This window comes from Sphaeramia orbicularis, chromosome 17 (assembly GCF_902148855.1).
Source record: "Sphaeramia orbicularis chromosome 17, fSphaOr1.1, whole genome shotgun sequence".
In the NCBI taxonomy this organism is placed as follows: domain Eukaryota; kingdom Metazoa; phylum Chordata; class Actinopteri; order Kurtiformes; family Apogonidae; genus Sphaeramia; species Sphaeramia orbicularis.
The window spans coordinates 18065935-18077680 of NC_043973.1; the positions used below are offsets into that span (position 1 = coordinate 18065935).

The 11746-nt window shown below is 35.6% G+C and overlaps 1 protein-coding gene across 2 annotated transcripts; it reads right to left on the reverse strand.

Annotated features, from left to right (window-relative positions):
- Positions 1 to 368: 368 nt before the first annotated feature.
- odr4 (odr-4 GPCR localization factor homolog) lies at positions 369 to 9162 on the reverse strand. 2 transcript variants are annotated; one of them, XM_030161400.1, is made up of 14 exons: positions 9044 to 9162; positions 8624 to 8723; positions 7231 to 7347; positions 6367 to 6459; positions 6114 to 6220; positions 5982 to 6018; positions 5367 to 5510; positions 5195 to 5290; positions 4438 to 4485; positions 3282 to 3401; positions 3076 to 3184; positions 2635 to 2856; positions 744 to 797; positions 369 to 474 (listed from the first exon to the last, which is right to left on the reverse strand). In XM_030161400.1, the coding sequence occupies exons 2-14, from the start codon at positions 8720 to 8722 to the stop codon at positions 404 to 406; spliced, it is 1317 nt and encodes a 438-aa protein (XP_030017260.1). In that variant the 5' UTR covers position 8723; positions 9044 to 9162; the 3' UTR covers positions 369 to 403. The 2 variants fall into 2 exon arrangements, with proteins under 2 accessions (XP_030017260.1, XP_030017259.1); XM_030161399.1 differs by having other exon boundaries at positions 8624 to 8727.
- Between the last annotated feature and the right edge of the window lie 2584 nt (positions 9163 to 11746).

Genomic DNA, 11746 nt, shown 5'->3' on the forward strand with positions numbered 1-11746 from the left:
GTAAAGGCCGGATAAATGCGACCTGTCTGTTCAGACTGAAGTTGCATTGCAAAACATTGGATTTAGGACCACATATGAAAGTGGCCTGGGTCGGACTTGTGCTGTTCAAACTGTCTTTAACAGATCGGATACACGTCACATATGTGCAAAAAAATTGGATTTGGGCCATATTTGCCTGCAATCTGAGCATAGCCTAATTGTCTGCATTCCTGTCATATCAGTTATAGAACTACTGGGAAAGGCTGGGATTTTTCTGCCATTAGAGGACCATGGAGTCCTGGTAGAAGTCTGTTAATATGTGCAACTTCTATGATAAGACACACTTGATCCTACACGACAGCAGATTTTGAATGAAACAACAAACACAGTAGAAGTCATCATAGACTTTATTTTGGTGTTTGAATCAAATGTCATTGAGATACAGCATTGACGCAGCTGTGGCGAGGAGGGCGACAGCAGTAGCCATGGCAACACCTACACAACACAGAGAAGGAGAGTCAGGATTGACATTTCCTTTATGCACATGGCTCTGACAAGGCTGTAATTTCTAGTGCAATAAGTGATAAGCAGAACTCATGTACATTACAGGAGGATGACTTTAGTTCATATACTACATAAAAAGGGTTGGTTGACACGTCCATTTTCTTTAAAACACAAAATATACAGTATATGTTTTTGTCCGCCTAGAAACAGCAGAAAGATGTTTCCTGAAATTAAATGTGTGTAGGTGTCAAGTGTCTTACCAATATAATTGCTCCTCTTGGGCTTGAGCTCCTCAGCAGTTTCCACAGTGGGCTCTGAGAACACAAAACAACCCATTTTATAGAACACAGTCTTATAACGCTCTGTTTCATTACTTGTAATGTAGAACACAGAATGAATGTGTTCTCACTCCTGCATACAATTTTTCATCCATTAAAAACAGGAGGATAATGTTTGCAAAATGACTTCACATCATGTTATTTTAAACTCCAGGTTACAGAACTACTCATGCACTTTAGCAGTAATCCAATCATTGTTCTACCTATAATATATCACCACTACATCAACTGTAAGTTAAATTTATTTCAGGAGTTTTTTTAATAGAGAAAATAATTCAGCAAGTATATCTATAATCGATGAATCACCAAGTCATTTTCAAATGTTCAAATGCTCAAAGTTTGGTTTGATTTTCCTTTGTCTCATAAGATATTGCAATTGAATTTTTTACAGTGTTTTGTGAAACCATCAAAAATAGCAAATTCATTACCCACAGCTTTAATTGGTACAACTTAAGGATTTGCAGATTTTTGTTAGGAGAGACTATAGCAGTGTTCTTCAACCTTGGGGTCGGGACCCCATGAAGGGTCGCCTGGAATTCAAATGGGATCACCTGAAATTTCTAGTGACTGATAAAAAATAAAATAAAAAATCTTTCTAAAAAAAATTATATGGTGAGTTGAGAGAGGCAATCACAATACATAACAGACATGAAAAACTGTGAAGCTGAAACTGAAGCACTGTGGTACTGTTTATCTTTCAAATGTTCAATGTGGTCAGTTTTAGATGCTGCAGCTCTTTCATAATTCATAGTTTGAGTTCTTGTTTTTTCAGTATTAATTGTCAGCCTTGTAAATCCAAGCTGGACTGACTGTACATATCCTGACCAAGGAAAATAAAATCCTCACTTTGTGCAGTAATCTACACCTGGCTTTTCTGTCTCCGTCCATAATAGCATATATCATATAGCCTAAATGTCATCTAAAATTAACATTTATTTGCAACATAGTATAGCAAACTTTTACATGATCAAAAACGAATTAATTTTAGCGAAAAAAACAAAACAAAACAAACATCTCTGTTTTGAATGTCTGGCGTCCCCAGAAATTTGAGATGTTAAAATGGAGTCACAAGCCAAAAAAGGTTGGGAACTACTGAACATTTGTCATAATTTAATAATAATAATAAAAAAAGGATGAAAAATAGTGAGATTTTTTAAGGAAAGGCAGTGAATGTAAGCTGTATGCATGACTATTGCTTGCTTTAAGATTTAGTTTATATCCAAAGGGTTTATATCATTTTTGATTTGCTGTTCTGAATTTACCACCACAATTCTTTATAGTAGACCACAAATGCCACTCCAAAGCATTTTGAAAAGATTCACAAATGCCTTCAGAGCTGGTAACTTCTGATTGGATCACTCAAGATGCTTGGTAAATACAGGTGTGAACAGGGGCTTTGTAAAATAAGGTTGGTATAGAAGTTTGTTAGTGATATCATTTTGAAACCATCATGGTAAAGGCCTGACCATACTCTATAGATGGGTGACAATTTAAAGGAAAAACGAATGAGTGTCTGTTTTAGGGTGACAAATCCTCCATCACCAGGGCACACTGAATGTTTTGGTGGATATCCTATGGCCGTCACAGTAAGTACATCTCAGTCCAGTTTAACACCTATGGTAGACAGTGTTAAACAGCCCTCTCCAAACGGCAATTAAGAGAATATATTTTGGAAGAAAGGTGTTTATCCATCCAGAATTCACAGATTTGTACACCAACACCCACGATAGCATCATGTTGTTTTTTCCTTTCATTTTGTGATCAATGTGTGTATTTTTCTCCTATTTCAAGTGATATACAGAATTTTTCTAACCTGCAGCAACATCACTATGCATGTCTTCACCACTCTGTACAGTTTCAGCTGTAATCTCCTGACTTGTATCCAAGTCTTCCTCGGCTGCGTCAATGTCCAGCATCTCCTTCAGCCTTTCAGTTGCTTCAGACAGTTCCTCATAACTGAACTGGTAGTCACAAACACACACGGGACCACTTCCTTTAACCGGACAGAAGACGCGACGAGGGAGGCTGAATTGCGCTGATAGGAGACAGAAAGCAAAAATTCCTTAAATATTTTTGTACTTGTTGAACTTGGTGTCAGACTCTTTACAAAAGTAGCCTTCTTCACTTGGATTGGTTGACCCCACAGCCACCCACATCCATGACCTTAGCTCTGGTTATCTATACCTGAAAGGATATGATTGATAGAGCCTCCTAGAGGGATGGCTGAGGTTACATTTTATGTTTCTGTGTATACCTGTTTGTTTCTTATCTCTGACACTGCTCTCCTGCTCTGCTATCATCAGTTCCTCCAAAAGCATTTGAACCCTTGTGGCCACCGTAGAAAGCACATCCCTCTTTAGCAGCTGCTCAGAGTAAAAAACAAACAAACAAAAAAAAAGTAAGTGATACATTATTCCTTCAGTTTCTTTTCAGATCATATGCATTGTATTAAAGCGTTACCTTCTCAGCCAGTTTGGCCTTTGGTTTGTTGCTGTGTAGATAAGCTCTGCTGTGGATTGCACCTCTGACTGACACACTGCCTCCACAGCGCTGGACCACATCAGTTACCCTGTGTTCACACTGATACATAGCAAGTAAAAGATGATTTAATTCATGCAGTGGTCTAATTTCAGACAGGATGAGTAATAATACCAAATAACAGATGCGATATATTCATTACAGGTGGGAATAATAGGCCAACTTACAATACAATATTATGAAGACACTTAAATTATCACAGAAACAGTATTTATACAACACCTCATATTGTGCAATCTATGATACATGTACATCAAATTGTCCACGTAAGTGTGTAAGTGTTTATTCGCTGCATTGTGGCAAAATTTCCACATAATTTAAAGGGGTCATATTTTGCTAAACTCACTTTTATCAGTCTTTGGTACATTTGTTTGTGTATTTGGACCCTAATAATTCAAAAAGTTTGAATTTGAACCCTCCAGGTGCTGCAAAGCTATCTTTAGATTCATTCTGGCAAAAATCGAGTGGATTTCTACAACCTGTTTTAATTCCTTCTTAATTTGTTACGTCTATAACTAGTTACATCACAACATTTGCACATATAAGGTCAAGACTTCCGATGAACATTTCTCACAGTGCGGAGAAACAGGACAGAGCAGCACGGTTAAGAACCTGGAGGGGGTGGGGTGTGAAGTGGCTCATTTGCATTTAAAGGGCCAGCGCTGAAAACAAATTTTTTCACACCATTATTCAGAAACAGGTTGAAGATGGACCTATGGAGTTGAATTAATGAAGAATTCAGACCCAAGCATAGTATTTACAGTTTATGTAGACCACAGGGAAGCATTTTAAAATGCGTAATTCCATTTAAAAAGGCAAAATATGACCCCTTTAACTACCAAGATGAAGCAAAAAGTGCACACATTTGTAGCCTTGTGCCTGAATAAATGCACTGACTGAAATATAAGTGTGCTTTAATATAAACACTGATATTTACTGCCAGTGTACTAATGATGTATTATATTGTATGTTTTCTCCAGTGGCACATACCTTATATGACATGCACTCACTGGTATTTCATAGAATATTTTAATTAAACTTAACAGTGAAATACAGAGGGTGGATGTATGCATCTTACCGATGTGAGGAGAAGCTGAGCAGTGTACGTCTGTTTCACATTCCTCCTCTAAACACAAATACAACACACAATGTTCGTAAGACTGTCTTATATAAACGGTCTTATTACACTTGAAAGTTATGTTGATACATCAGTAGGTGACCTTTATCAGTCTTGTACATATCTACTCATCTCTATAGCAACTTGTTGTAAATCTAAGTGAAAGGTGTTTATTACAACTTGGATTTATTGCTTTATTGCTTTGGGATTTTATTACTTGATCCAAAATAAAACAGAAATACTGAGGTCTGAGAAACCATTATCCCTGTGCAATGAAGTCTTATTAGGTGCATTTCAGATGATTTTACTTGAAAGACACCAGTGAATAATGATGTTAAATCTGATTACACACTGCCTTGATTTGCAAAAGGCACTTCATATGGCTTTCATTATTGCATAATAAATATATAAATACATACTTTAAACATCACAAAACAGACAGCCAAAACTACATACAGTTTATAACTGGAAAAACACTTTAAATACCCTGCTTAGGGCATCTAAACTGTTCTGTTGAAAAAGACAGTGTACTACTAATCCATTTCCACATTTTTGAAAGATGGATTTCACTTTCAGATGTTCAAGAGAGAATGAATATCCATTGAAGAATTACTGCTAAGGCTCCCTAAACAGAGGCAGAAAACAGTAAAATGGTAAAAATAGGTTTACTAGATGTTTTTCAGTTATTTTTATAATGACTAGGGTGTATTTATTGTACCTGTCCTGTCGTGAGTTCTGTGTCATCCAGAAGCTTTTTTCCATCCAGCAGACAAATTCCATTCTCAATCTTCTGTGTCCATGCTTTCAGTCCCTCCTGAAACAAACAGTGACTTCAGAATAATTCCATTAGACAGTTATATTATTTTATTTTATTTTGCATTCATGCTAACCTTAAGGCATTCATCCATGTTTTCTGTGCTGGATCTGTTCTCTGGTAGTGGTACAACTATGTCCACATTTAGACAACACAACACAGTGATCCAAGAGGAACAAACACCTGACTGGTACTTCCAGTCAGCGGGTTTAGCCATGCTCTGGAAGATCAGATCACAACAATGACTGATATCAACACAACACTGTAGTACATGTCAAAACTAAGGATTGGCGCAGAGAACATTAGCATCAGGCAGACTAAGCAGGTTTTCTTTGATATAGAAAACCTAAATCAAAACAAGTGCTATAGTATTATTCTCCAATTTCAGAAGATTTTAGATGATGATAGACAGAAGTTTTTTTCACTTACAATTCTACACTGTGCTCAGACTCAGAGTGATAAAACAGTTAAGCTGAAACCCTGTATAAGCCTTCTGTTTCAATAAAGAATCATTATCATGATAATCTGAACCAATAATAGCATTGGAATAAATAAAAATGAATTTATTCCCATCCCTTGTCAAAAATCATAAACATTTCATGTCATAGTAAACTACTCAAACTTGAAACAGTGTGAAACAAAGAACAAATACAGATATACTGCACAGAAAAGTGGATTCTTCTACACTAACCTTTGGGTCTTTGACGTCAAATGTTCTACACAATGTTCTGTAATATGAGGTTAAAGAATATCCACACATAAAAGCTCAATTACCTACTATTCATCAAAGTGATTCTGCTACATTGCTTTGGCCAAAGGATACTTCCTAGTTTTGGAGTTGACATGTAGAGTGACACAGTCTGTAACATCATCATCTGAAGGGCTCCATAGATACTCAGAGGAGATCAGGTTCTCCACTGCGAAAACCAGCTGAACAAATACATTCAAAAAGCACAGACCTTATAAGCAATGTGCATGTGGTGGCTACCTGACTGGGGGGTTTTTCATTCCCTAAACAACCAGAAATCATTTAGAAGACATTTAATACAATGTACATGACATGTTGTAAATCTGACCTGTCGGAGTGTAGTCTGTGTGTCTTTAGCATCAGTATCACTGATGATAAAAACTCCTAAAACAGACAGGCCCCCAGGCAGCATCCTGGACACCTAGAATCACACAATCACATTCATGCTCCAATGCTCACTCTACTGCAGATTGCATTATTTAACCCATAAAGACCCAGAGCTACTTTTGTGTCCATTCCCAAATGAATTTTTCTCTTTATTAAACCTTTCTTAAGTGATTTATCAACATTTATTATAATATTATCCTCTGTATTTTGCTATTTTTCTGTGAAAATCAGGTATTTTCCTATATTTAAGTCCCTGATCATGCAGATTTTTATAAAAAGCTCAGATTACAGTTGACGGTTATTATATCAGAAACAGAGAAATCTAAGGAAAAAATGACATTTTCAGCAAATATATCATTAACTGAACCTAACCTAAGTGTGTCCATCCACTGTCATTTGTAAAACTCCATAGGTTTTACTGGTGAATCAATGTTGTAGAAGATGACTGTGTTTCAACGGTAACTACAGAGCTTCTGAACGTCCAAATGCGTCATATCTGATGACCATGAAAAGACGACATGCTGCATTTTACACAAAAAATGTACATGTATTGATAAGATTAGTGGATCAACATGTATTAAACATTTTAGATTAGTACATGCTTTTGGTCAACGGTGGCTGTTTGGGTCTTTATGGGTTACAAACAAAAACAGTTTTTTCTCTTTTACCTGATAAATAAATGTGATTTTTGCTAACTTTGAGAATTAAGCATGCACCACATACTGTGTTCATCAGCTATGAATGAACACTCACTCAATCAAGAATGTATGCGTAGTGGGATATCATTTTGTCTCTCTTTGCCTACCTGGCGGGCATGCTCAGTGACCCAGTCCTTGTCCAGAGAGTTTCCTGCTGAAGCAGTCGACTCTTCCCTTTGGGGGGTACGAGTTGCCATGACAACAAAATCCCTCTGGGCTGAGCTCTAAAAAAAGGGGATTGTTATTAATGATAGATGACAGTAACAAGCATAATGTGTAATCTTATAGGTTATAGCAATTAAACAAATGAAGTCAGTTAACTGAGATCTCAGCTGGTTATCAGATTTATCTTGTTCTGTGTCACAGGTGGTTATATTTTTGTAACTTCAGTCAGAATTGTCAGTTTGTCTGATAACAACATATAATACATACGGTCTATTATCGGCTAAAATTTACTTAGGGGGTCAAATGAGTAGTCATTTTTATCAAAAAAAAAGTTGTAAGACATGCATAGAACTGTGTTGAAATAATGCTAATACATTTGTGCACAGACTACTGATATTATTTGACAGTGGAAGCTCTATTTTCAGAAATATTGGATTTTGAATAACATGTGTATGTGAAAACTTTTGCTGGTGGACGGACATGACATTACCCATGATGGTCAGTACCAGTATTTTATTAGTAATGAACTTACATACTTACCATTGCTAATTCTCCTCTTATTCATAAATGTTAGTATTGTGGATCTAAAACAATAACAGCTGACACAAAAACACAAAATGTGGCAGTGGATGGATGTGACATGGTTGTTACAGATCCCATCATACTGATGGTCGGCAGCCATGTCACCGTTTCCACAAATGATCCCTGTGCAAAAACTAGTATCAGATTTATTTATTGTATAGTTTATCATCATACTAAAGAGTAAATAACAATATAGAATTGTTGTTTCTTTATAAAAATGCTTATTATTAGAAAACTGTTGATTTAAAAAGTGATGTGTGACATTCTTAATGTATGTATTTGCGTAACATAAGCAGGATGGATCAGCACCATACTCCTTATTGCAACCTGTAAAAATAAAACATGTGATATGTAGGATATAATCTTGTAAGAATAACTGGGGAATCTAAAAGAATAGAATATTTGTTTTTCAGGTAAATTCACTTCAAATATAACTTGTCCATTTGTGACATGAAAATATAGCATTAATTGTGATGAAATTGGACATTTTTGAGCTGAAAACATAGTTCATATGACCATCAACATGTTGCAACAGAACTGAAATCCTGTAAATTTGCATAACTTGCATTTACCAACACAAAGTTCCTTTGGGGATTCACTTATATTGATTTATTATGCACAAAGACATAAATAAGACCTCTAAGCAAATTTTAGCCGTTATAATCTGAGGCATAAGGTAACCAAACCAAAGGATAGGAACACTGAAGAGAAGATAAAGTAACATGTCTGCCACATGTTACCTTAAAATCTTACCTGTCCGATTAGCAAGCCTGTGATTTGACTTGCTTTTTGTTCACACAGTTTGGACAGATATTCCTCCACAGCATCGTCTACTATATAACCCCGACCCATACTGTCTGACAGAGGGAAAATAAATGAGTAGACACACTAATACAGTTTAATCAACATGTCTGTAAAACGCTAGCACGTTGTCAGTCGTAAAACAAACCATTCATAAAGCAGGACAATCTTGTCAAACGCTTAACATTTAGTGTGTTCAGATACAGATATAAAAACCTCTAAGCGCTGAGCATGATGAAGCTTGTCATCATTAACTTATACGTCAGGAGCTGTCTGTCGCTATGGTGGTTGTAATTATCCACATTCAGCCACCAATACATATCTAAATTTGCAATTCGAGCGGCTCACTACTACTTCTCCAGAAACTCTTACCTTAAATAAAGTACTGTACAGACTAAAATACGACCCAGAAAACAGGTAGTTTGCTCTTAATTTTTTAACAGCTGACAATGGTTCGTCAGCAGAACAAAAAACTCTTACTCCCACAATGCTTAGCGAAATTACGCATTTCCGTCGCACGTTTTTGTCGCAATAGGTTAAACAAGGTTAAATAGTCAAGTTAGAAAATATACATGTGGTAACAGTGTTCTGTTTTCTTCAAGATTAATTTTATAATAACCGCCAAAATGTTTAATTACTAACAGTGTCAGTTATCAATTGATTAGAATATTTTGAGCCACTATGTAATAATAGTGTTATTAAATAGGTTTGTTTTGTTTGGTTGGTTGGTTGTTTTTTTTTCCATTTCATTTCATTTTATTTATTTATTTAGACAGGGACAATGCACAATAAACTTTAACCTTAAAAAGGAGAGATGTAGTGTGCCAGGTTCTAGCACTAGTGCTAATTTCCACCTGTAGCCCTGGGCAGGCTGATGTCATCATTAAAAAAACAGACATTAATTAAAACTAAAACATTAAAAAACAGTAATGTTTTTTACTTTGCCTTCTAATTTTCTTACTGGCTTTAATTGTTATGTTTTTTGGTGTATGTTTCAAATGTGTATTTACTCAGCTTTATTCTGTATTGTAAAAATACATAATGATATATTCACTTTGTAACAAAGTCATCATTGAAATAAAATAATTAAAAAAACTTTTTATGCTGGATCCAGACTCTTTCATGGGTCGTTCCACATTGGTGGAATGTTCTACCAAGCACTACCAGAACAGAGGCGTCCCTGCCTATCTTCAAGAAGCTCCTGAAGAGCCAGCTCTTCCGAGAGCTCCTCCTGTCCCAGCACTTTTCAGACATTCCATTTTAAATATACTAATAAGGTTTTCCCAGGATTATCACAGATTTTCCCAGGATTATCTCTGGACCTGCTGCGGTGGTCCTGCCTGTCTCCTGCCTTCATCGTCATCACTCACTTATCCTCAACTACATTCATATGTCTCCCCTTACTTCCCCCCTTCACCCCCTCTCCCCCAGTCTCTATCTCTATCGCTCTCTCTTTTTCTCTGTCTTTACCCTCTCTCTTTAACCCCAACTGGTCTAGGCAGACGGCCATCTTCCAGGAGTCTGGGTCTGCTCGAGGTTTCTGCTGTTAAAGGGAAGTTTTCCCTCGCCACTGTCACCAGTCACAAGCGTTTGCTCCTGGAGGATTCTGTTGGGTTTCTGTAAATTGGCTTAGAGTCTGGTTTTGACCAACTCTATATATAAAGTGTCATGAGATAACTTTTGTTGTGATCTGGCACTATATGAATAAAATTTGATTGACTGATTGATTGATTTGATTGGTTTTCCCCTGTAAGTCGCTTTGGAAAAAAGCGTCTGCCAAATGCATAAATGTAAATGTATGGATAATTCTGTGGTTAAATTCAGAAGAAAGAACAATTCAAATCAAAGATGTATAAATTCTTATAGAAAGATTACAGCGAGAAACTTGTACTTAAAAAGAAAAAAAATATTTTCTATTTCTGATAAATGTACCATAAACCATAAATAAATGTAAGTAGTCTGTAACATTCGCCATTGATATATATATATTAAAGTTTCCAAATCATCATTAACATATTAATTAGAGTAGATTAGATGAAACTTTATTGATCCCACAACAAGGAACCTAATAGTCAAGGCAGCGACGGAATAAAATGCAAGAGAAAAAGTGTACATGCATATACAGTAGATCAAGTGTCAAACTCATTTTAGTTCAGGGGCCACATTCAACCCAAATTGATTTCAAGTGGGCCGGACCAGTAAAACAATAGCATAATAACCTGTTAATAATGACGACTCCAAATTTTTCTCTTTGTTTTAGTGCAATCAAAATTAAATTATAAAAATATGTACGTTTTCAAACCATCCAAATGAAAATGATGTGAACAACCTGAAAAAAACCCTGAAATTTCTTGAGAAAAATAAGTGCAATTTTAACAATATTACACCTCAATTGACCATTTATACATGCATATTATGGATTGGATCTACAAAGGCACAAAATATTTAATAACAGGAAGAATAATGTTAAAATTTCACTTTCAAAATTTCAGGTTTTTCGCATTTTATTGTTAAAGGATAGTTTGTAAATGTTAATATTTTCATCATTTAAGGTAAGTTTTTACACTAAAACAAAGATAAAAATTTGGAATTGTCCTTACTTATTTATAGATGTAATGTAATGTTATGTTTTTCACATTAAACTAAGAAAATTTGGAGTCATTATTAATAGGTTATTATGCTATTATTTTATTTGAGATCACATTGGTCTGTATGTGGAACCTGAACAAAAGTGACTAAGACATCCTTGATTGTTAATATCTTAAGCGTAATTTTTGCTGATTCATTGTGAGGGCTGGATTGGAACCTTTGGCGGGCCGGTTTTGGCCCCCGTGCCACATGTTTGAGACCCCTGATACAGATAATGCAAAAAAATCAAACAATATGAAATAAAGAATAATTAAAGTCATTATATAACTATGAACTAATTATACATAAAAAACTATACAGACTATACAGACTATATACATATTGAAGAAGAAGAATCTTAATTTAATCATGAATTAGGCTTTTATTTTGAAAGGCTTATGTTCCATATCCTGTGTTTTCTTCACGGACTTGACGTATTTCCGCTTA

What these genes read in the sequence shown, in the direction of transcription:
- odr4 (XM_030161400.1), bottom strand. Translation starts at nt 8,722, where the DNA reads ATGGGTCGGGGTTATATAGTAGACGATGCTGTGGAGGAATATCTGTCC. An exon ending in TCACTGAGCATGCCCGCCAG is followed by an intron (nt 6,460 to 7,230) that starts GTAGGCAAAGAG and finishes GTGTGATTCTAG; the next exon opens with GTGTCCAGGATGCTGCCTGG. An exon ending in AGGCCAAACTGGCTGAGAAG is followed by an intron (nt 3,185 to 3,281) that starts GTAACGCTTTAA and finishes TACTCTGAGCAG; the next exon opens with CTGCTAAAGAGGGATGTGCT.